Source organism: Sminthopsis crassicaudata, chromosome 3 (genome assembly GCF_048593235.1).
Source record: "Sminthopsis crassicaudata isolate SCR6 chromosome 3, ASM4859323v1, whole genome shotgun sequence".
Taxonomy (NCBI): Eukaryota; Metazoa; Chordata; class Mammalia; order Dasyuromorphia; family Dasyuridae; genus Sminthopsis; species Sminthopsis crassicaudata.
Genome location: NC_133619.1, coordinates 649,351,015 through 649,374,724, shown reverse-complemented (window position 1 = coordinate 649,374,724; position 23,710 = coordinate 649,351,015). Strand labels below are relative to the sequence as shown.

The following is a 23,710-nucleotide window of genomic DNA, read 5'->3' as shown; positions in this document are numbered from 1 at the left end:
TGACTTCTTGTCAAAGAGAAAGGCCATTGTGGGTTCAGCACATGGCCAGACCCAACTTTGGGTGCCCCGCTCCAACATTCGGGGATACTGAGAGGGCTGGTTTCCCACCAAGGCTGAAGCACTGACACTAACAAGCCAGATGACCCGGGACTTCTCCTTTTACACAAGCAGGAGAGTTTGGAGAACTGACCTGCGGGGAGCTGACCGAGGGACAGGCTGGGCTCCTTCCATCACGCGATGCCCACCAGCAGCGAGGGCCCGGGCCAGTCTCCTCCCCACATTTGTCTCCCTTCGTCCTCTGTAGAAAGAGCCAGGGAAGCCAATGGTCAACAACATCTTTGCCAGGACAATCCCAAGTGGGGTCCCAAAACCCACAACAGTGGCCCAGGTTGCAGATTTTGAGGTGCTCGGAGACTTTTGTTTTTTCCTCTGTACAAGATCCATGTTTGAAATTCAGAATAATAAAACAAGTGAATTTTTAAAAATGTCAGGGCACAGAATTTTGAATTTTGTTTGAACTCGGAGTCACCCGGGCCCTCCCTGTGGGCACTTGAATTAATCATCTAGAAAGTTGCCCAAGTCAAGGCCACCATCTCGGGGGCACGGGCCGGGTCCACCGAGCGCTTTCCCCTAGTCGGCCCGGCTGCCCCCACCGATGGACCCCAGGATGGCCGAAGCCGTCTCGCCGGGGAGCCCACGGCCACAGCGGGCACCTCTGAGCAGCGGGGGCGCTCAGGGGGCAGTGTTAGGGGACCCCTGGCTGCCCCGGCTGGCAGGATCCGGACGGCCAGGGCGTCTCCCTTCCCCATTCGCACTGTTAATAGCGGATAATGACGGCTTAGGCCTCCGGGGGACCACCGGGCACCCGCCACTGGGGGGAGCGCTTTACACTTTAGGTCTCCGGCGAGCCGCAGCACGCCCTGGGGGGCGGGGCGTAATGATTCCTATTTTACTGATAGGAGACTGAGGCGAACAAACGCAGTGAATAGCCCGGTCCCCCAAAACAAACATCGCAGGCCGCACTCAGACTCCAGGCCTTAATTAAACCGAGAATAAAGCGCTTTGATTTTAGAGGAAAGTAGTGATGTCACAGTTATCGCACTTATCGGGATTAGCTCCTGCCGGGGGTGGAGGAGGGGCCGACACCGGTGGGAGGAGGGGGCGCTCCCGTTATCCAGCCAACCCACGAAATGACTAAATGACAAAGTTACCGCAAACTCTTTATTATTCCGATCGCTTTACAGTAGCGAGTAATTCCTAATAAACCACCAAATAAAATCCGTGTTCCTCCCAGGGCCCATGGCCAGCGTTCTCCACCCTCGCCTCGCTGCCGGTGGACGAAGCCGGCGTGCTCGGGGCCTTTGGGAAATGTAGTTTTCCGCGGGAGGCCTAGAGGCGCCATGCGCATGTGCCTGCAGCCTTTTTGAATCTGTTCTGCTCCGAGGCCCGGCCCCACACCTCCAAGGGGAGGGGGCGGGGCTGAGGGAGACGGGCGGCTGTGGGAGCCAATGGAGTCGCGCTCCGGGCGCTAGGGGGTAGATTCGCGAGCGAAAGTTTTCCCTCCTAGAGGGAAGTAGGGCGTCGAACTCGGCGGGCGCGCTCCCGGACCCGCAACAGCCTCGGTGAGCGAGCCTCTGCCTCAGTTTCTTTTCTCGACCGATGGGATCTGGGTACACCGGCTCCCCCCTCCCCCAGCTTTCCCTCCCCCCAAATAAGAGGGGGAGGACTTGGCCTCGAGCCCAGGGGACAGTCCTGCCTCATGAGGCCTCTGGGGGCCGCGACCCTCCCCGGAGGGGGCGGGGCCCTGGGATACCGCCAGTGTCTAAGCAATGCGCTCTCTATTGGTTCAGCACCTTGTCACGGGGTGCGTCTGTCCCGCCCTGCCCCGCCCCGCCCCACCCCCCAGCTGCCCTACCTCCCCTCGACGCCCCTCCCCTCACTCACTCTCACTTTCACTCTCCCTCCCCCTCACTCTCTCCCACTCTCTCCCCCTCGCTCTCCCTCACTCTCTCTCACTCTCCTCTTCTCTCCCTCCTCTCTCTCTCTTCTTCCCTCCTTCTCTTCTCTCCTTCCTCCCTCTCTTTCTTTCCCTCCTTCCTCTCCTCCCTCTCTTTTTCTCTTCCCTCTCCCTCCTCCCTCTCCTTTTCTCCCCCTCCTCCCTTCCTTCTACAGAGAGGGCACGGGGTGGGCCTGATCCTGGGCCTGACCTGGCCACTGTCCTTTCAGGGTCCGGTTGGCCTTGTGTGAGGCAGGTGACAACTTGGTGCTGGCCACAGGGACGAAGGTCCTCTGGTCCCCTGGCCCCCCTTTGGTGAGACGGGACCCCCAGAATCTGCGAGAACATGGAGCAGCCCCCAGAGAGCGGTGAGTGGCTCGGCCCCCAGGACCTGCACCCCCTCTTGTCCCCAGTCTCTGGGGGCCTCCTCTGCCTTGTGCCCTTTCCCCCCCAGACTGGGGAGGTTGTCTCCACCCTGTATCCCCTTCTCTCCCTACTCTCTGCCTTGTATACCTGCTCTCCCCAATCTCTGGGGGCCTCCTCTGCCCCGTACCCCCCAGTCTGGGGGCCTGTACCCCTTCTCCCTAGTCTCTGGGGGGCTCCCTTCTCTGGCTTGGGGTCCAGCTTTGCTCTTCTGTATGGTGTGACCATAGCTTAGAGGCTCTCCCGGGGCGGCACCTTGGGTCCGGCTCTCTGCGGGCACAGAGTGAACCCCCTTGCCCTCCATGGGCTGGGTCATGCCCCAGGGGGGTGGTGGCTAGGAGTGGGCACTGCAGTGACTGACTTTCCATAATTCCCCATGGGGCTCCAGAGCAGTAGGCCCCCATGCAGCTCCACCAACAATGTATGTGTATGTCCTGCCATTTTCACCTTATTCTTGGTGATTCAGAGCTTGCTTTCATGTGGCTCCCCCTTCTCCCTCCCATGTGTTGGTGGGATCTGAACCCTGGCCTCTCTGGCTTTGGGTCTGGATGCCCTGATCACTTTGTACCTCCTCCTGCCTCACTGACCACGATGGAGCTCGCTGACGTGCAGTGGGTGGAGTGGAGGGGCCCCCGGGGATGGGTAAGGTGGGGCGAGACCAGGGCTGACAGTGACCTTTGTTTGGTCTACAGAGGCCGCTGAGATGCGGGGACGGATTGGAGCCAGCCCGGTAGAGAAAGTCATTGAGCCAGAGGAGGACTCAGGTGAGTGGGGCCCCTTGGCAGGATGGGGAGCGCAGCAGCGGGGGGCAGGCCGCAAGTGGGCAGTGTTGTGCTGCTCCTCCTTCCATTAACAACCGTTCCTCATTACCCCTATTAGTACTAATTGTCCAACGTGAATGCGAATGCTAACTTAATTCTCTTAGTGCCTTTGTCCTCACTACCTCCAGTAATACTATGGCCATTATGACCATGAATTGCCATGACTACTCACTGCCTATACCACCACCTCATTCCATGAGTAGCTACCCCTGCTGCCCTTAGCCACCACCATGAGCACTTCTGATAATATTGCCACCCTTACTGCCCGCTACTGCCCCAACTACTCAGTGCTATCACCGCCACTTCTCACTGCTCACTACAAGCGTTACTCCTCCTGAGGACTCTTCACTTCCACTTCCTACCCTAGTACCTTTAGTAACCGCCATCCCACTAGCCAGCTACTAACTGCCACTTACTACCACCTAATACCATTAGAACTAACTGCTATAACTACCATTACTACTATTTAGTACCATGACTACTATTAGTAGTAATATTACTAACTCTTAACTGTCCCACCTACTTAGTATCACTAGGAATGCCATTACCACCACTGATTACTGCTGCAACCACCATTACTACTAATTATGATGACCACCTATTGTATTCTATTACCTAGAACCATGACCAACTACTGTTACTGCTTTTAACGACTCTCCTCTCCCATAGCGCCATACTGCGCCATACCACTACTTACTACTGCCATTCTTATTGTCCCGAACTGCCACTGTCACTTAACTGTCACCTCGCAAAGTACAACCACTACTGTTACTACTTTTTATTCTTCTCTCCCACTACTTCATGATGCTGAGTGACCACCACTTTATACTAGTATTAATAGTAGTTAGTAGCAACTCTTACCTGCTGCTCCTAGCTCCTATCACTGGTAACACCATTACTACCCACTACTAACTGCCATTCTTATTGTCACTTACTGTCACTGTCACTTAACTGTCATCTAGCACAACTACTCTTACTACTTTTAACTACTCTTTTTCCCACTACTCCATGTTACTGAGTGACCACCACTTTATACTAGTACTAACTACTACTGTTAGTATTTAGTAGCACAACTACTCTTACTACTTTTAACTACTCTTTCTCCCACTACTCCATGCCAGTACTAACTTCTGTTAGTAGTTAGGAGCAACTCTTAACTGCTGCTCCTAGCTCCTATCACTAATAACATCATTACTGCCCACTACTAACTGCCATTCTTATTGTTCCTTACTGCCACTGTCACTTAACTGTCACCTCGAAAAGTACGACCACTATTGTTACTACTTTGAACTATTCTTCTCTCCCACTACTCAATGCTGCTGAGTGACTACCACTTCATACCAGTACTAACTTGTTAGTAGTTAGTAGCAACCTGCTGCTCCTAGCTCCTACCACTAGTAACACCATTACTGCTTCCTAACCCCCATTCTTACTGTCACTTAATAACTACTATTACTTTTAACTACTCTTCTCTCCCACTACTTCATACTGCTGTTACCACTTCATACCAGTACTAATAGTAGTTAGTAGCAACTCCTAACTCCTATCACCACTAGTAAAACCATTATTACTTACTACTAACCGCCATTCTTATTGTTACTTAGCACAACTACTACTATTGTTACTACTTTTAACTATTCTTCTTTCCATACTGCTCCATACTACTGAGTGACTACCACTTTCATACCAGTACTAATAATAGTAGCAACTCTTACCTGCTGCTCCTAACTCTTTAATCACTAGTAATACCATTACTACTACCTACTAACCGCCATTAATTTTTTTTTTTAGAGCTATGAATTTGTTATTAGTCTATTTGTGCAAAAATACATCTTTTCAGGCACCACGGATTATTGTCCCTTTAAAGAATCAAAAATAATAAATTATAGACATTTAATTTGTACTCATGGAACTGCTCCACAGATTTGGAGTCTGTTAAAACAAACATACAATATGACTTTAATTGATTTAAAGATTTACTCTGGAGTTGTTTCATTCAAAATGAACATCACATATCAATTAATCAGTTAATTAAATTATTATTTTTTATTTAATAATTTTTATTTACCAGATATATGCATGGGTAATTTCATAACATTGACAATTGCCAAACCTTTTGTTCTAATTTTTTCCCTCCTTTCCCTCCCTCCCAAGATGGCAGGTTGATTAATACATGTTCATTAAATTAAATACAATCTATGTATACATGTCCAAACAGTTGTTTTGCTGAACAAAAAGAATCGGATTTTGAAATAGTGTACAATTAGCCTGTGAAGGGAATCCAAAATGCAGGTGAACAAAATTAGAGGGATTGGGAATTCTATGTAGTGGTTCATAGTCATTTCCCAGAGTTCTTTCGCTGGGTGTAGCTGGTTCAGTTCATTACTGCTCTATTGGAACTGATTTGGTTCATCTCATTGTTAAAAATGGCCACATATATTAGAATTGATCATCACACAATATTGTTGTTGAAGTATATAATGATCTCCTGGTCCTACTCATTTCACTCAGCATCAGTTCATGTCAGTCTCTCCAGGCACTTTCTGAAATCATCCTGCTGATCATTTCTTACAGAACAATAATATTCCATAACATTCATATACCCTAATTTATCCAACCATTTTCCAGTTGATGGGCATCCACTCAGTTTCTAGTTTCTGGCCACTACAAAAAGGGCTGCCACAAACATTTTGGCACATACAGGTCCCTTTCCCTCCTTTAGTACTTTCTTGGGATATAAGCCCAGTAGTAGCACTGCTGGATCAAAGGGTATGTGCACAGTTTAATAACTTTTTGAGCATACTAACTGCCATTCTTATTGTCATTTAGGACAACTACTACTTCTGTTATTTTTAACTACTCTTCTCTCCATACTGCTGAGTGACTACCACTTCATACCAAACTACTGTTAGTAGTTAGTGGCAACTCTTAATTGCTGCCCCTAATTCCTATCACTAGTAACACCATTACTACTTACTACTAACTGCCATTCTTGCTGTCACCTTCACAACCACTACTAACTGTTAGTACTTTTTTTTTTTTCTTTTTTCCTTGAGGCTGGGGTTAAGTGACTTGGCCAGGGTCACACAGCTAGGAAGTGTTAAGTGTCTGAGACCAGATTTGAACTCAGGTCCTCCTGAATTCAGGGCTGGTGCTCTATCCACTGCGCCACCTAGCTGCCCCCATTCTGTTACTACTTTTAACTACTCTCTCCCACTACTCCATGTTGCTGAGTAGTCACTCAGTCATTAGTAGTTAGTAGCAACTCTTACCTGCTGTTCCTAGCGCCTATCACTAGTAACATCATTAGTAGCTCCTACTAACAGCAACATTCTTACTAACTACATAACTACTATTGCTCTTACTTAGTACTGCCACTGACTACTCTGACTGATGCTTCTATTCACTTCCACTCCCTTGGACCACTAGTACTAACTATAGCATTATCTATTGTCTACAGACTAGGAATAGTAGTTCCTGCTGCCTCCAGCCTTGAGCTCTACTCATTGTCCTTTCTGGCCAGCCCCTCACAGGGATGGCCGAGCCTTTCTCTAGCATCCCTGGGATGAGCTCTGGCAGGAACCAGAGGGTGGACATGTAATAATTGGGATCCTGGGGATCAATTTTATCAGCACTTTACAAAAGAACAAACTGTCAGCTAGAGGGGTGTCAGGTTAATCCAGGTTCGGATTTCACATTCAGCAGGCATAGACTAGGAAGGGAGGGCCAGAAGTTTATTGCTGATATAAACAAGAAATAGTAAAAAAGACTTGTAGTGAAAAAATAATACACAACTTAATAGACAACCATTATCACATATAACAAAGACAGAGAACAGACAAACATGTAACATACATCGTCACTAATTTGGGAAACATCAATTCTGGACCCTTCAGGCTGGGGCAGTCCCCAATCAGGCTACTGGTCAAAGTATACCCCAAATTGGGAAAAATCCCAGGCAAAGTGTATTGGAACTCTGTTTTTCCAGAAATCAGCCGGAGTCAGGATAATCTAAAGTCTTTATTTTTGGTCTTTTGCGGTCAAGGTCAGGGGATTAGATCTAGCAATCTCTACACCTCCTTCCCCTCTCTCCACCTCCAGGAGAATGCCTCAATTTCCTCCTCCTACTCCACCCACTCATGTCACTTCTTCTCCTTTGTCCACACCCACCGATCCAGCCAGAACTGAAAAGTTGGGGAGGGTTATCCTCCAAACATGTTAATAGAGAATTGTCCAATTGGCAATTAGTCTCATGTGCTCCATTATCCAAGTGCATTTGCTCAGTTCTAGCCCTTTACAAAGGTGTCCCCTCCTTGGGTGAACAGCTCCCTTTTTCTGCGGGGTTTATACACTGAGAACAAAGAAGGCACTAAAGCCAGTTTATTTTTTGACATACAACCTCCTGGACAGAACAGCTCCCCAGATATGGGCTCTTCCATCAAGGAGAGTGCTTTCTTCATTCCCTTATCCCAGCTGGTTTCCCTCAGGGAACTGACCAGGTTTCAGGGTGCCCTCGCATGCCCTCAAAGGAAGGTCTTAAATCGAGCACGAGGAGACGTGGCGGGCTCTTCCTGTGATTCCTGGTGTCTTATCAAATAATTGCAAGCACCTTCTCTTGTTCTCTGTATGAGGTTATACAAAGGGATCTGACCTTCATGGAGATCCCTTACAAATCAGAACATACCCCAAGGAGATATGGTCAAGACTTAGTGAGATTTCTTACAGTTGGGGAAGGGACTCGTTCCATGTCTCAGGTAGCACCTAATGCTACCATATCCAAAGTAATCAAATGACAGAGATGGAATTTGAACTCGGGTCTTTGACCTGGAGGCAGCAAGGAGGTACCACAATGCATAGAGTGCACGGCTCAGAGTCAGTAAGACCCAAATTCAAGTCCAGCCTTACTCATTGACTAGCCCTTGCCTGCCTCAGTTTTACCACCTGTAACGGGCATGAGAACAGTAACAAAGTGCTATGCAAAGCATAAACGCCGGCTGCTACAGATGGCAGCCTCCCAGTGTGCGGGGCTCCTTAGCCACCTCCTGCCTGAGTGAATATTGACAGTACTCGAGCTTTTAAAGTCCCCTTGCTTTTACCAGTGCCATGAAGGAGGGCTGTCCTGTGGGGCATCATGGCCTTTGTGGAACAAAGCTCACGTGCCAGCTGGTGGTCTTATGTCTGTAATCATGGGCCTTTTTGACTTCTGTCCATAGATCCCAGGCAGGATCTGTTGACCCTAGTTAAGAACTGTGGGTTTTTGTTTTCACTTAGTCAATAAACATTTATTGAGCACCTATTATTTTCTAGGTGGTGTACTAAGCCATGGAGATAAAATAAGTGTTAAAAAAAAAAAACTAAAAACAAAAACCAGTCTGTGCCCTCAAGAATTATAATATAATACAGTTTATTAAGGGAAGCTGAAAAGAGTTGCGGTGATGAAAGTAAAGAGGCTGATATTTATGGAGTTTAAAACTAAGCAAAGCAACTGATGGCAAAATTAAGTGAGTTGGAAAATGGTGGTCCTTCTGTAATGTGAAGCTTTGAGAGGACTTTATTGCTCTTGCCTCCAGCCTATTCTAAATGATATCTGATCAAGTAAGAATATAATTCCATCACTTCGATTTTATTCTCTCTAAAATATAATGTCAGTGTTCCGTGATCACGTTCTAGACATGCACTTCTGCAAATCTGTGAGCATTTTAGGTAGCCACCATACGATATAGCTTAAAGCCTATAAGAACCTTGTAGGTAACCAAATACAAAACAATAGCAACAAAACTCTCTAGATTTTTATGTAAACTGCTGGTAACATGTCTCCCTGTTCTGCAAGTGATTAAAAAAAATTAGCTTCCCCCCCACAAAGTACATGCAAAGATAGTTTTCAACATTCACCCTTGCAAAACCTTGTGATTCAATTTTTTTCCCCCTCTCTGCCCCCCACCTCCTCCCCTAAACAGCAGGTAATCCAAAATAGCTAAAACATGTGCAATTCTTCTAATATACTTCCATATTTATGCTGCCCAAGAAAAATCAAATCAAAAGGGGAGAAAAATGAAAAAGAAAAAAAAAAAGCTAACAAAAAAGGTGAAAATATGATGCTGTGATCCACATTGTCTTCATAAATTTTATCTCTGGGTGTGGATGGTTCTCTTCACTTCATATCTATTGGAACTGGTCTGAATCATGTCATTGTTGAAAAGAGCCACGTCCATCAGACTTGATCATGGTACAGCCTTGTTGCCATGGACAATGATCTCCTGGTTCTGCTCATTTCACTCAGCATCAGTTCATGGAAGTCTCCCCAGGCCTTTCTGAAATCCTCCTGCTGGTCATTTTTTGTGGAACAATAATATTCCATAACATTCATATACCAGAACTTATTCAGCCATTCTTCAACTGATGAGCATCCATTCACTTTCTAGCTTCTGGCCACTACAAAAAGGGCTGCCACAAATATTTTTGCACACATGGGTCCCTTTCCCTTCTTTAAGATCTCTTTGGGTTAGAGGCCCAGTAGAAACACTGATGGATCAAAGGGTATGCACAGTTCGATAACTTTTTGAATAGTTCCAAATTGCTCTCCAGAATGGTTGGATTCTTTCACAACTCCACCAACAATGCATCAGTGTCCGGTTTTCCCACATCCCCTCCAACATTCATCATTATTTGTTCTTGTCATCTTAGCCAATCTGACAGGTGTGTAGGGGTATCTCAGAGTTGTCTTAAAATTTGCATTTCTCTGATCAATAGTGATTTGGAACATTTTTTCATATAATTAGAAATAGTTTTAATTTCTTCATCTGAAAATTGTCTGTTCATATCTTTTGACTATCAGTTGGAGAATGGCTTGAATTCTTATAAATTTAAGTCAGTTCTCTGTATATTTTGGAAAATGAGGCCTTTATCAGCAACACTGGATGTAAAAAAATTTTCCCCAGTTTTCTGCTTTCCTTCTAATTTTGGCTGCATTGGTTTTGTTTAATTTAATAGAATCAAGAATTATCCACTTTGTATTTCCTCACATTCCCTAGTTCCTGGCCTGTGAATTGTAGAATTCATCCCCATGGAGGCCTCTAGATCTCAATTTTGCGGTCCTGGCCCTCTGCTCTCAGGAACTTGAGTGGAACATATGAAGGCTACTTCAGGAAAGCCCTGCCCCCACCCATAACCTCTGTTTCTCTGGCTTTTTTTCCTGACATAGATGACAGGAGGAGGTATAGAGCCTGGATGGCGGAGAAATTTAGTTCCTTGAGGGCCGGAGACTCTTGGCCCGGAGAGAGGGAGAACTTCCTGTACGGGCCCACCACACTGCTGTTCTCCCGTACCTGCGCCAAGGTTCGAGTGGTCATCGGAGAAGAGGGTTCCGAGCTCCCCCCTGGCGAAGGGCCACCCTTCAGCGAGATCCCCGGCCAGGCCGGGCAGCTGGCCGCACTGTTCCAACCCTACGAGAGGACTGACCGGCGACCCAACACCGTGGTCCTGCAGGGGCCCATGGGCATCGGCAAGACCGTGCTGGCCAGGAAGCTGATGCTGGACTGGGCCCACGGGCACCTCTGCCGGGACGTGTTCCAGTACGTCTTCTACTTCAACCTCGGCGACATGGACGGGACGGCCGAGAAGAGCATGGCCGAGCTGATCTCCGGAGAGTGGCCCAGCCCGCCCGTCCCGGTCTCCGACATCCTATCACAGCCCCAGAACCTGCTGTTCGTCCTGGACGGCTTGGAAGAGCTGAAGCCCTTCCTGGATGGGCCCGAAGCCGAGCTGTGTCGCGACTGGAACGAGCCCCGGCCGCTGGCCAGCCTGCTGCAGGGGCTGCTGCGGAGAACCCTGCTGCCCGAGGCCTGCCTGCTGCTGGTGGTGCGGCCCTCGGGCTGGGCCCGCCTGGCGCGCTGGCTGGGCTGCCCCCAGCTGGTTGAAGTCCTGGGGCTGTCCAAGGCCGACCGGGAGGAGTACTTCCACCGCTTCTTCGGGGACAGGGCCAGCGCGCGCGCCGCCCTAGCCACCGTGCGGGACAACGAGACGCTGGCCACCCTGTGCCGCTCGCCGCTGGTCTGCTGGCTGATCTGCACGGGCCTGAAGCAGCGGCTGGATGACGGGCAGGACCTGAGCCAGGGCCCCCTGACCGCCACGCGCCTCTACGTGTCCTACGTGACCGGGCTGTTCCGCGGGCGCGCCGCCCCCCAGGAGGGCCAGCTGCGGGCCCTGTGCCGCCTGGCGGCCGACGGCGTGCTGGCCCACGCCACGGGCTTCGACACCAGCGACCTGCAGAGGCACATGCTGACCCCGGCCGACCTCGAGCCCTTCCTGAACACCCACATCATCCTGGGCCGGGCCGGCGGCTACGCCTTCCTCCACCTGACCCTGCAGGAGTTCTTCGCGGCCCTGTACAGCGCCATGGAGGTGACCCGCAGCCCCTCGGCGGCGCACTCGGTGCAAGACCTGACCACCGAGCTGGAGAAGTACTCGGGCGTGGACACGAGCTTCCTGAGCCTGGCCGTGCACTTCCTCTTCGGCCTCCTGAACCCCGAGTGCGCCCGGCTGCTGGACGCCGAGCTGGGCTGCCGCCTGTCGCCCCAGCTGCGGAGGGACCTGCTGCTGTGGGCCGCCGTGTTCAGCGGCTCGGCCGCCCCCTCGCTGCGCGCCCTCTCGCTGCACCACTTCTTCTTCAGCCTCTACGAGACGCAGGACGCGGCCTTCGTGGAGGAGGCCATGGACCACTTCCGGGACCTGCAGCTGGTGCTCTGGAGCAAGGTGGACCTGCTGGTGTCGTCCTTCTGCCTCTGCCACTGCCGCCGGCTCGAGAAGCTGGTGCTCCACCTGCAGAGGGAGGTCTTCCACGAGCAGGACCCCGACGATCCCGAGTCACCCGCGGAGGCCGAGGCTGGGTGAGCGCCGGGGCGGGAGGCCTTCCTAGACTGGGGCTCCTCCCCCTAGAGAGGTGGGGCTCCTCCCCCCAGGATGGTGGGCTCCTCCCTCTTGAGTGATGGGGTTCTCCCGTAGAGTGGGCCGTCCTCCCCACAGTGGCCGGGGCCTCCCTCAGCCGCTTTCCAACTGTCCCTTTCTCCTTCGCCCAGGCCCCAAGCTTTGGACCTCATCGCCTCGCGCTGGAAGGCCCTGTACACCGTGCTGAGCACCAACGCCACCCTGCGGGAGATGGAGCTGAGCTTCTCTTCCATGAATGACCTCTGCATGAAGTGCCTGAGTGACCAACTGAGCCATCCCGACTGCCGCCTGCACACCCTGAGGTGGGGGGGGCTGGGGAGGACCGAGGGGGGACCCGGGGAGGACCGAGGGGGACCCGGGGAGGACCGAGGGGGACCCGGGGAGGACCGAGGGGGACCCGGGGAGGACGAGGCCCAAAGCGGGGCTTGACTGGGGCCTGGCCCTTGCACGTGGCCCGTGCCTGAGTTCGGGGAAAGCCGAGGGGCCCGATAGTCTGCTGTAGTGATGATCCTTGAATTCGTCAGGTGCCAAGGTCACTCAGTGAGGGAGGGGGGAGGGAGGGAGGAGGAAAAGGGGGTGCTGACGAACGGGGACAGCTGCTGACTAGCCAGGCAGTGGAAGAACCAGGAGGAGGCGGGGGGCCCGGGGCAGGGGGGCACAGCTGCAAAGCAGGCAGTGGAGAGAGGGTGGGAAAAGCAGCATTCCAAGAGATGTGTGGGACCCTGGGGGAGAGCCCACCCGGTGAGCGAGGGAGCCGAGGATGGAGCCAGCCCGTGCTTTCCGAGGTGCTGGCGGGGTGCACGGTGCCATAGCTTGAGGGGGGGCTTTAAAGATTGATTGGTGAATTCCCTGGGCGTCCACACCAGCCATTTTGGGGGGTCCCTTTTTCTTTCTCTCTGGAATTGCTGCCTTCGGAATTTCCCATCCCTCCGGGGGTGAGTCTGCAAGATTTTAGTCAGAGGTTTCTGTGGAAACCTCCCAATCTGGCTGCCTCCATTCCTCCATCAAACGGGGATCCCAGCAGTGTCCACCACCCAGTGTGGGTGCGAGGAAGGGCGGGGGACGTGCAGGGCTTTGAGAACTTTAGGTGGCCGTTAGTCCTCCCTCCCTTATCCCTTCCTCCCCTCTTTCTCCTCTTCCTTCCTCTTTTCTTTCTTCTCTCCCCTCCCTCTCTTCCCTTCCTCCTCCTCTCCCTCCCTTCCTTCCTCCTTTCTTCCTTTTTTCCATCTTCCTTCTCTCTCTTCTAGCTGTTACCTGATCTACCAGTAGCTTTGGGCGGAGCCCCAAACAAGAGATGAGTGGGGCTCCTGGAGGCGGGGGTGGGCAGTGTCGGGGAACAACCGGCCACTCTGGGTAGGGCCCTGGTGGAGGCCGAAAGGAACAAAGGGCCTCCTCGGGCCTCCCTCCCCGCAGGATCAGGCAGACCGCCTTTGTCCCCTTTGCCTGTGGAGACTTCCCGCTGGCTCTCATCGGGCACCAGCATCTCATATGCCTTGACCTGGACCTTCAGCTGGGGGATGATGGGATGAAGCTGCTGTGTGAGGCCTTGAGACACCCCCAGTGTAACCTCCAGTATCTGAGGTGAGTCTTCCTCGAGACCCTGCCCCCCGCCTTGTGCCTTCTCGTGCCCTCTTTTGGGTGGGGAAGCCCCCATGATTTGCCAGCTGTGGCTTCTTAATGAGACCGATGATGAACGAACAGTGGGGGATGGTAAAATTACGGAAGGATGATCCTGCCTCAGGACGCACAGCACCCCAGGGCTGGAAGCCACCCTGCAGTGTTCTCCCCAGTGCTCTTGCAGGGACCCTGGTCGTCCCCTGGGGCTGAGGATGATCTCGGTGGCTGGCACAGAGTGGGTGCTTAGAAATGATTGCCCAGGGCAGCCAGCTGGCGCAGTGGATAGTGGATAGAGCACCAGCCCTGAGGTCAGGAGGACCTGAGGTCAAGTCCAGCCTCAGACACTTATCACTTCCTGGCTGTGTGACCCTGGGCAAGTCACTTAACCCCAGTTGCCTCAGGGGGGAAAAACCTGTCCTTGCTCAGTCCATCTTCCAGAAGGCAAAGGCCTTCTCAGGCCTCCCTGTCCTCGGCCCCAGGGCTGCAGGCTTTATTGAGGGGGCGGAGCTCACGTGTGACAGGAACAGGACCTTGGGTGGCCAGGAGACTAGAAGCAGGTAGACCCCCACCTGCTGGAGCTGTTATGGTGGTCTGGAGGGGGAAGTAGGAAGGCCTGGGGAAGGGAGTCAGAGGAAGAGAAGGGGTGCTGCGGAGGCGAGATCATCATAGGGTTGTGGGGGTGAGAGTGCCCAGTGCGCCTCAGTGGGGGGTGCCCTCGCCATCAGGAGGAAGGAGAGCGGTCAGTTTTGGGTGTATGGAGGCAGTTGGAGAGGGGCAAGAGGAGGTCTGCAGGAGTGGGACCTGAGAGTTCTCAGCTGAGAGGGGATCGTCCAATCCATGGGACTGATGGGATAGAGGAAGAGCCCTGAGGGACGCCCAGGGTCAGAGGGCCTGACCTTGGGGAGGAGCCAGACAATGGGATAGGGCAGTTTCAGTGGCTGGTGGTCCCAAGGGCGGAGAAGCCACAGGGACCAGTTATGGGGATGCAGGTCGGGGAGGTCTAGGCGCAGCAAAGTGACCATAGATGGGGGGGTTGCCTGAAGGGGATTCAGCAACTGTGAGCATGGAGACGGTCCATATGTGCGGCAGCGTAGCTCATTGGTTAGGGTCTTTGAGGGAGAGAAGTCCCCTAGGATGAGGGCAGGAATTGGGGAGAAGAGAAATATTGGGAACTAGGGACCACACACGTGGAGGAAGGGAGGGGAGACACGGCTCCAGGATTTCGATGAACCTCAGAGGAGGAGAGGCTCCTGGGCGATGGAGGAAGGGGGACTCGGGAAGCAGCAGGGGGGCTGCACCAATGAGCCGAGGAGAATGAGGGAAGGGCCAGCCGGGGAGGTGACGTCTTCAGGGGAGGGCCAGGTTTCAGGAAGAGTGAGCAGATGGAAGGAGGAGGAGAGGAATAGATTTAAGCTGAAGGTGGAACAGGCATCCCAGAGGGCACAAGGCCTGGGAACTTTGGGGAAGGGGAGTGGGGGGTTATGGGAAGTTGGATGGGCGGGGGGTATGTTTAGGTCATGATCTGCAAGGTTGAGAGTCACAGGGATGGGAAGGGTGTGACCAAGTGGGAAAATGCTCCCCATTGGCAGAGGGAACCCCTGGGAGCCCCCGGGGAGCGTGGGTTGGAGCAGGAGGCAGGAGATGCCCTGGCTGCACAGGTGGAAGATGCCCAGCTCCGCTCGTGCCCCTGGCTGCCTCCCAGCAAGGGTCAGCTGTGCCCGGCGGGAGATGCAGGGCTCAGGGCACCCTGGGTCCCGGGGCTTCTCGGCCGCAGAGGTGGTGAGGAGGGGGCAGCAGGACGTGTCGGGGGCAGGGAGCTGATGCTGAAGTCTGCCTTCAGATTCCAGCTATGACGGTGGCTCAGTGACTGGGAGCCCATCCCCCCTGGGTGGACCCGAGCTGAGGACTGTGTGTGTCCCGCTCGGCCCACCCCGGGGCTCTCGGCTGCCTCCTCCCTCTGCCAGCCTTCTCTTTCAGCTTCCCAAGCCCTCGCCAGTGTGTCTCATTAGTCCCCCACTGGTGTGGTCCTGGCCAGTGCTGCCCTTTCCTCCTGCTCTCCTGCCCAGGACAGTTGTGTCTCCTTTCAGAAAAGAAATAGAAAGACGGAGTGGGGGAGGTGGGGTAAGGAAGGTAGGAGGGGGCGGGACAAGGACAGATAGGAGACAGACCAAGGGCAGAGAGGGAGAGGAGATACGGAGGAGCTTACAGGGACAGGCGGGACAGAGACATAGAGGACCACCTCAGACAGTGAGACGGGAGAGACGCAGCAGAAGGGAAGGGGGGAGGGGACCGGGAGAGGGAGGGGAGGGGCGGGGGAGGCAGGCGGCCCCCATGACGCTCGCTGCCTCACTCCCCCAGGTTGAAGAGCTGTGCCCTCACCAAAGCTTGCTGCCCTGACCTGGCCCTGGCCCTCACCTGCAACCAGAGCCTGAGCCATCTGAACCTGGAGGGGAATCAGCTGCTGGACAGCGGCGTGCAGGTGCTGTGTGAGGCCCTGAACCGGCCCGAGTGCCACCTCCAGAAACTGGTGTAAGTAGCCGCTCGCCCGTACCGGGGGGGCGGGCAGGCTGGGGGTCACTCGGGGTGACTGTGATTCCGTCTGGAAATGACGTCGTGGCTCCCGCGGGCTGGGCGCTCAGAGCACTGGGGCGGGCATCCCGGAAGGATAGGATAAGGCTGGGGGCAGGGCAGTGAGAGCTGTGGTCAGACTTGGAGGGCTAGCACACGGAAGAGGGGCCAGCCTTGTTGCCCAGCTCCAGGGGCGCTGATGGCAGACAGAGGCGACGATGGCTGGAGGGGGCGGCGATGGCAGACGGGGAGGGTGAATGGTGGCTTTGGGTCCGACACTCGTAGACACTGAGTAGGGGAGTGGTTCACCCTGTGAGGTTGTAGAGGGAGCCGAACGACATGGGCCCCGTTATGTCTTGATGGTCTTGAACATGCATGGAAATAGGGAGAGAAGAATGCACCGGGGGAGGGCAGCAGAGGAAGGGGGAGGAAGGTTGGGGCAGCGTCGTCTCGCGTACTTGGGATGAGCGAGTAGGCGTCGCTACAGACGGAGGGAACGGGTGCAGGGAAGCCTGACCCGCATCGGACCGGTTAAAGGAGACCCTGAGCAGAAATGCATTTCCCTCAGCAGAGAAATGGGAAGGAAGAGGAGGATTGGGGAGGGTGAGCCCTAAGCAGAACAGACTCTGAGGAGCAAAACCTTTAGAACGCGCCTGGTTTTGGTGGCAGAGAGCTCGAGAAGGGGGCTGGCCATCAATTGGGAAATGACCGAACAAGAGCCTAGGAATGTTGTGGGGCACAGTGGTGCTGTGAGCAATCAGGAAGGGAATGGTTGCAGGGAAATCTGGGCAGACTGTGCCCAAAACCCAGGGGACAAAGTCCCTGTGGTTTTGGAAAGAGGCTTTTGCATCCCGATCACGATGCCAGGAGACTGATGATGAAGCCTTTTCTGGGTGTGGCCCATGTGGACGGGTGCTGCAGCTCACAGTCAGGTTTGGATCAGGCCTCTAGTTTTGCTCCCTGTTTTTGCGGGGGCGTGGGAGGTGAGGGAGAAGAGAAGGGAGCTTTTTTGCCAATTAAAAAAAAACTTAAGAAACAAACCAGGATGGCTGGGCCCAGGATTGCAGAATAAAAATGTCCTGAGAAAGGGAAAAGCTCAGAGCCACAAACGTTGGCCCGCAAACTTGGCTAACTCGAGGCCAGGAAGCAGGGATGGCAGGGAGCCGGGCGGATCGGGCCGCGGACTCTCCGCCTTCTGGAGCCGGGCTGCATTCTCCATAAGCTGGCTGGCGCTCTTCTCGTGGAGGGGATGGTGCCGTGTGCGCTGGATGCCGTCCCTGCTCATTGGTGGCTGGATGGAAGGGCTCACAAGGTGTCATGGACTCTCTGGGTTGAGTCTGAGCCTCTAGTCTTACAGATGGAGAAACTGAGGCCTAGAGAAGGGCCATCCAGGAACCAGTCAGTTTCTGACTGCTGAGATCTTGGGCCACATTGAGGGGCTCAGCCCTAGGGAGGGGAGGGCCCTCCTCGGAAGCTAGCTGAAGAGTGAGTCCAGAGGAGGACGGCCCGGATGGGGGATGGGGGGAGGTCGGGGTCGGGGCCGCAGGAAGTGGCTGATGGTAGCATCTGAGGGATCCTGTGTGGAGGAAAGGTGGCTGCTTTGAGGGTACTTCACTGGAGATGTCACTTCCCCCCTTTGCTCCTTGTCTCCAACCAGCCCCTTATGTTCCCTTCCATTCCTGTCTCCTTGCCCTCCCCCGTGGAAGCCCAGGGTCATTTCCCACCTCTGTGTGTACCCCTTGCAGGTTGGCAGGATGTGGCTTGACCGACAGTGGCTGCCAGGATCTCTCTGCCACCCTCACCGCCAGCCGGAAACTCACCCACCTGTGTCTGGCCCACAACAGCCTTCGGGACGAAGGCCTAAAGATTCTGAGCACAGCTTTGAAATGCCCCGATTGCCCCCTCCAAAAACTGACGTAAGGCATCAGGGCTGTCCTCTGGGGTCCTGGGGGGGGTCCTTCAGGAAGGGCCTCAGGGAAGGGAGCATGGGCTTGTGCCTTTAGTTGTTTGGACTCATCTCTGGCGATGGGGCGAGTGCTTCTGGGTAGGCAGCAGGGGTGGGCATCCTGAGGTCGAGCACAGCCTGCCCTTGCCCGGCCTGTGGTGTTTCTCAGCTTGGTGGGAGTAGGTGGGGGCGGACAGGATTCTCCATCTCCTCAGCACATTCTGGCCCTCGTGGGGCCCCCCAACTCTGGCTGTCCAGAGCACCTTAGGAAGGAGCCCGCCTCCCTTTGCTGGCTGGGGGGCCCCTCGGCAGCATGACCCGCCCTCCCTGCCATGTTGGGGGGCCCCAGGGCCCCGTGGACATGCCTTTGTTCTAGTGCTGCAGAGGGGGCAGTTCAGGTTCTGTCTTTGGCTCCCTCCCTGGGACAGGCCCCCCTCCCTTGGCTCCCCTGTTTCAGCCTAAGGGGGGTTGCTGAGGATTGGGTTGGGGGGGCAGTGTAGGTTTGATTGTTGGGGGTGGGCCTGAGTGGGACTGCTCAGTCCCCCTGGGATGGGAGGGGGCTGGGGACTGCAAGGGACGCTGGGCTCAGTGGGGGTGTGTGTGTGTCCTGGCCTGGCCTGCAGATTGTGGAGCTGCGGGCTCACCGCCGCGGGGTGCCAGGATCTCGCCACTGTGCTCCTCAACAACAAGAACTTGACTCACCTGGACCTGGGGGAGAACGACCTTGGGGATGACGGCATGAAGCTGTTGTGCTCCGCCTTGGCGCAGCCGCAGTGCAGCCTTCAAGCCTTGGAGTAAGCCCTTACCATCTTCAGCACTTACGTAGCACCACTACATGCAGGGGCTGGGGGCAGGGGGGGGGGTACAGTGGCCTGGTCATGCACCCCTGTCCTCACCAGGCTTGCCGTCTGGTGAGGGAGCTCCGGCCAAGACCTTCCGGGGGGGGGGGGGTCCGAGGCAGAGGGGAAGGGCTCGGGGGCTCGGCCTTGGGCTCCCCCTCACTCCGGCCTCTCCCACAGCGTCTTGGTCTGCTTCCTCACCGAGGCCTGTTGTCAGGACCTCGCGGATGCCCTCATCCTCAACCGGAACCTGCACAGCCTGAACCTGGGTCACAATGCCCTCAAAGATGAGGGGGTCAAGCTGCTCTGCAAGGCCCTGAGACACCCCGATTGTCAGCTCCAGAGGCTCGGGTACACCAGGGGACTGGGGGGACCGTGGTGTGTGTCTTTGGGGGGGGACTGATAGGATTGTACCATGTTTCCGGGGCCACTAAGACTGTTAACTCCTGGGGGGCAGGGCTCATACTTGGGGCAGGGCTCATACTTGGCACAGGCCTTTGTGTTGGCTAGCAGCCATCCTCCATTCCTCAAGAGGGCCAACATGGTGTCACTCTGTGAGTCGGGTTACCGTGTGTCCAGCGTGGCCAATTGGGCCAACACGGGCTTTGGAAGCTTGGGTCACAAGCTTGGACACATAAGCTCCCTATGAATGCTATGGGGCTGGAGCCTTAAGGGAAAGGGGGAACCATGGGCCTCTGGTAAGGAGGGGGAAGGCCGAAGGGCATCCAAGATCACGAGATGGCAAGAGGGCAGAAGCGATGGGCAGCCCCACTAGCTGCGCGTGTTCAGTGGGGGCCATGTTAACTCAAGGGGCTGTGGAGACAGCTGGCTAGAGGGAGGCTCTAGGCAGTGCACAGAGGGCTGTGATCTGCACTTGGGAGTGGAGTGGGTGAGCCCTCCCAGGGTGGCGAGAGGAGAAGGGGCCAAGCACGGGGTGAAGGGGGGAGGATGAGGGCCACAAAACCATCTGTGACCTTGGATGAGGAAACCTTGTGAGCACATGGAGCAGGGCCTCTGGCTGGTCCACCCCTTTTCCCCGGAGCTCCCAGCTGGTCTGCGCCCTCTACCCCGGGCCTCTGGCCAGTCCACGCCCTCTACTCACGCCGGCCACACTCACGGCTTCCCTTGTGTCCCTCGGGCAGACTGGAGAGGTGCCAGATCAACACCGCCGGCTGCCAGGACCTCTCCTCGGTCATCCTCTGCAATTCGAGGCTGAAGAGTCTGAACCTGGCCCAGAACGCCTTGTGGGACGAAGGGGTGAGACTGCTGTGCGAGGCCCTGGAGCGGCCTGAATGCGGACTGCAGCTCCTGGCGTAAGTGCCCAGCGAAAGCGCGGTGGTGGCTGGGGGGCAGACCCTGCTTGAACTTTGTCTTCCTGCCCCAGTCTAATGTTCCCTGGCCATTTTTGTGCACCCCAGGGATGTCTAATTAATGTTCCCTGGCCAGCCCCCAATGTGTACCCCAGAGGTGTCGAATGTTCCTGGATGGTCCCGGTGCACCTCGGAGGTGTCTGATGTTCTCCAGCTGACCCCAATGCCCACCTTGCAGATGTCTAAGGTTCCCTGGCCAGCCTCAATGCATTTGCACCTCCAAGCAATTTTTGTAATTAATGTTCCCTGGCTGGTCCCAGTGTACTTGGAGGTGTCTTAATTAGTGCTCCTTGCCGGACCCCTCCCCGGCACTGACAGCTCCTCCCCACCCAGGCTGTGGAAGGAGGCATTCAGCGAGGATGCGCAGCGGATGCTGAAGGCGGCCGAGGAGAACCGGCCGCAGCTGGTCATCACCGGCGACTGGTACAGTCACGAGCCCGAGGAGTTCGGCTTTTCCTGGTGGCTGGAGACCTGACCCGCTCCCCTTCCCTGCCCCCGCCCCCATCCTCAGTCTGTCCCAGGGACCCATAGGAGCAGCAGGTCCCCGGCGCTGCACACGTGCTCTGCAAGACCCCCTTCAGCCCTCAGCGGTCACGTGGTGCCCACACCCTTCTTCCCTTGGACATCTTCAAGGGTGAATCAAATACAGACTGATTGTTTTTCTCTGCATTCGGTGTGCTTGTGTTGAGTTGTGGTGGGCTCCTGTGGGTCTGGGCTGGGCTCCGGCTCCCCTGGTAGGGCTCAGCCTTGCGGATCCCCGCGAAGTTCCCCTCTCCTTTGTTGGCATCATTCCCATGAGTCACCCCCCAGAGCTGCTCCGGGGGGACCTCAGATTGGGAGAGTTGGGGTCTTGCTTTTCCCATATGTTGATGATAGGTCCTGGGTCCCACACAAATAGCTGGGGGAGAGAGGGGTGGCCCGCCTCCTCTCCTGAAGATTCAGGGGCTCCCGGGAGCCTCTAAATACCAGAATGATTGTCCTTGGGAGTGAGGACCGTCCTACAGGGTCAGCGGGCAGTCCCCCTTGAGGGGAACCAGTTTGGGCCTCCAGGGAAGCAGCCGACCTCTGTTGGGCCCATAGGGGGCCCCCCTGGCTGCTCGTCCCCTGTGTGTGAACCCCTTTGTAAGGGGGATAATCCCACCAGGAGTGGCGTGGTGGGAGCCCCTGGGAGCCATATCTGGCTGAAAGTGAAAGAGTTTGGGCCCAAGCAGGTAACTATCTGGATAACTCATGGCCTTGAGGCCCCCGGGCCATGGCTTTTGTTCTCTGACTTCCTTGACACTATCTCCCCTCCCAAAAGGGGATTGATACTCTCTCTGGAAGGTGGATTGGGCCAGTACCAAAGGGGCAGGTTCTGGAGCCTGTGGCACCCTTTTTGGGCCAGTACCAAAGGGGCAGGTTCTGGAGCCTGTGGCACCCTTTTTGTGGCTGCTGTATCAGGGGCTTCCCACAGTAAGAAGGGGGAGGGGGGTCCAGGAGCCTCTCCCCTTGGGCCCCAGGGTCCATAAGCAGCTTCTGGCCCAACAGCTCTCAGGATCTCCCCCAAGCTCCTCTGCCCCCATTCTCCCATCCCAAGGATCTCTGGGAAAAAGGCAAAGGGTCGTCAGATCGAGCCGAAGGGGGATCTAAGAGCTTGTTGTCCACCAGCACAAGGAGGGGTCCAGAGATGAGGCGAACTACCCCCCCCCAGTGCAGGGCGGCCACTGGCCACTGCAGGAGGGAGCATACCCAATGGGCCCACCTCCCCCACCGTCCCATACATACACGATTGCTAAGGGCAGCTTCATGGGTCTGCAGAGGGCACCAGGACCCATCATTTAGGAGCAAAGAGTGATTTTGTGGTGAGCCTGTGGCCCCGCCAGCAAAGCAAGTCCAGGCCCTTGGTCAAGTATTTGTTTATGTGCTATTTTTTCTTAGAACAATTTTGAGATTCTCGTGGAATCAGAATAGGGATGAAAGCAAACTTTTTTTTGGTCGTTTTTTCCTCCTTTTCTGATCTTTCACAAGATCACTAAATATGGAAATAGGTTTTACACAATTGTGCCCGTGTAACCCACATCAAACTGCCTGCCCTCTTAGAGAGGAGAGGTGCAAGCTGAGGGAGGCAATCTGGAAGACAGAATTTTCAGCGAATGTTAAACATCGACTTTTTGTGTAACTGGGGAAATAATACACGGACTATACACGGGCAGTCACACGAAACATTTCCCTGCTTATTGATATATTCTATATTAAAATGTGTTTATATTAAAAATACTGTTATGGGAATCACCTGTTAGTGGCTGCTGGTGGGGATATTAGCAATGTTGTGGAAAAAAAACCCACATTAGCCACATTGTAGAAAAAACCTAAAGCAAAAAGTTATGTATCAATATATATTATGTAATGTATTTTTTGGATTTTCTTGGTCTCTTGTGGCAACCATGCTAGCACCCTGGTTACCTTAGAATCAGCAGGCGTCAGGATAAGCAAAAGTCTTTGTTCTTGGTCTTTAGTGGTAGAAGTGAAGAGAGAGTGGACACGTAGGATCTCTGCAATCTCACCTCCTAGTCTCTCTTGCAGAAGTGACCCTGGCTAGTCTCCCTGCACCCCCAGTCCCTTCTACAATTCTTTGTATACACCAAATGATTGGGCCAGCACAGGATAGTGGGAAGGGCCGTTTTCCAAGCGTAAGCTAATATTGGCCAATCGGTAATTAGCCTCGTGCTCCATTGTCCGACCCCAGTGCATTGATTCAACAGTTTCAGCCCTTCACAGTCTTTCAGCAGAGTAAGCACCACAAGAATAGTCAGGGTTTAAAGTCCAAAAGTCTTTGTCTCCTCCTGGTGCTCGTGGCCTTCAGAGTTCCATGCCTTCCTCAGGCCTTTTCCTTTTCTTTGATCTCTCTGGGTTAGGGATATAGGAACAGTAAGCCTGAGTCAAAGTGTTAGGACCCATAGGCTTATTTCCAAAGTGCTCTCCAGAATGTTGGTCATTTATAAAAATGCTGTTAATTTATGTGGATTTATTTTGTATCCTGCAACTTTGCTAAAGTTGTGGATTATTTCTAACAGCTTTTTAGTAGAGACTCTGGGGTTCTCTAAGAATACAATCATATCATCTGCAAAGAGTGATAATCTTGTTTCCTCATTACCTACTGTAATTACTTTAATCTCTTTTCCTTCTCTTATTGCCAAAGCTATCATTTC

General features: G+C 54.1%; 1 protein-coding gene across 1 annotated transcript; it reads left to right on the top strand.

The window, feature by feature from the left end:
• The first annotated feature begins 1,123 nt into the window (after window positions 1–1,123).
• Window positions 1,124–21,191, top strand: LOC141564585 (NACHT, LRR and PYD domains-containing protein 14-like). Its single transcript, XM_074307223.1, has 12 exons — window positions 1,124–1,622; window positions 2,227–2,364; window positions 3,112–3,183; window positions 10,442–12,125; window positions 12,315–12,485; window positions 13,597–13,764; window positions 16,159–16,329; window positions 18,114–18,284; window positions 18,937–19,107; window positions 19,333–19,503; window positions 20,295–20,465; window positions 20,856–21,191. The coding sequence occupies exons 2-12, from the start codon at window positions 2,343–2,345 to the stop codon at window positions 20,995–20,997; spliced, it is 3,114 nt and encodes a 1,037-aa protein (XP_074163324.1). The 5' UTR covers window positions 1,124–1,622; window positions 2,227–2,342; the 3' UTR covers window positions 20,998–21,191.
• Window positions 21,192–23,710: the final 2,519 nt, after the last annotated feature.

Excerpts from the sequence above, each read along its gene's own strand:
- LOC141564585 (XM_074307223.1), top strand. The coding sequence starts at position 2,343 with ATGGAGCAGCCCCCAGAGAGCG. Across the intron at positions 2,365-3,111 it reads GGAGCAGCCCCCAGAGAGCG|AGGCCGCTGAGATGCGGGGA; the intron begins GTGAGTGGCTCG and ends TTTGGTCTACAG. Across the intron at positions 19,108-19,332 it reads TGCAGCCTTCAAGCCTTGGA|CGTCTTGGTCTGCTTCCTCA; the intron begins GTAAGCCCTTAC and ends CCTCTCCCACAG.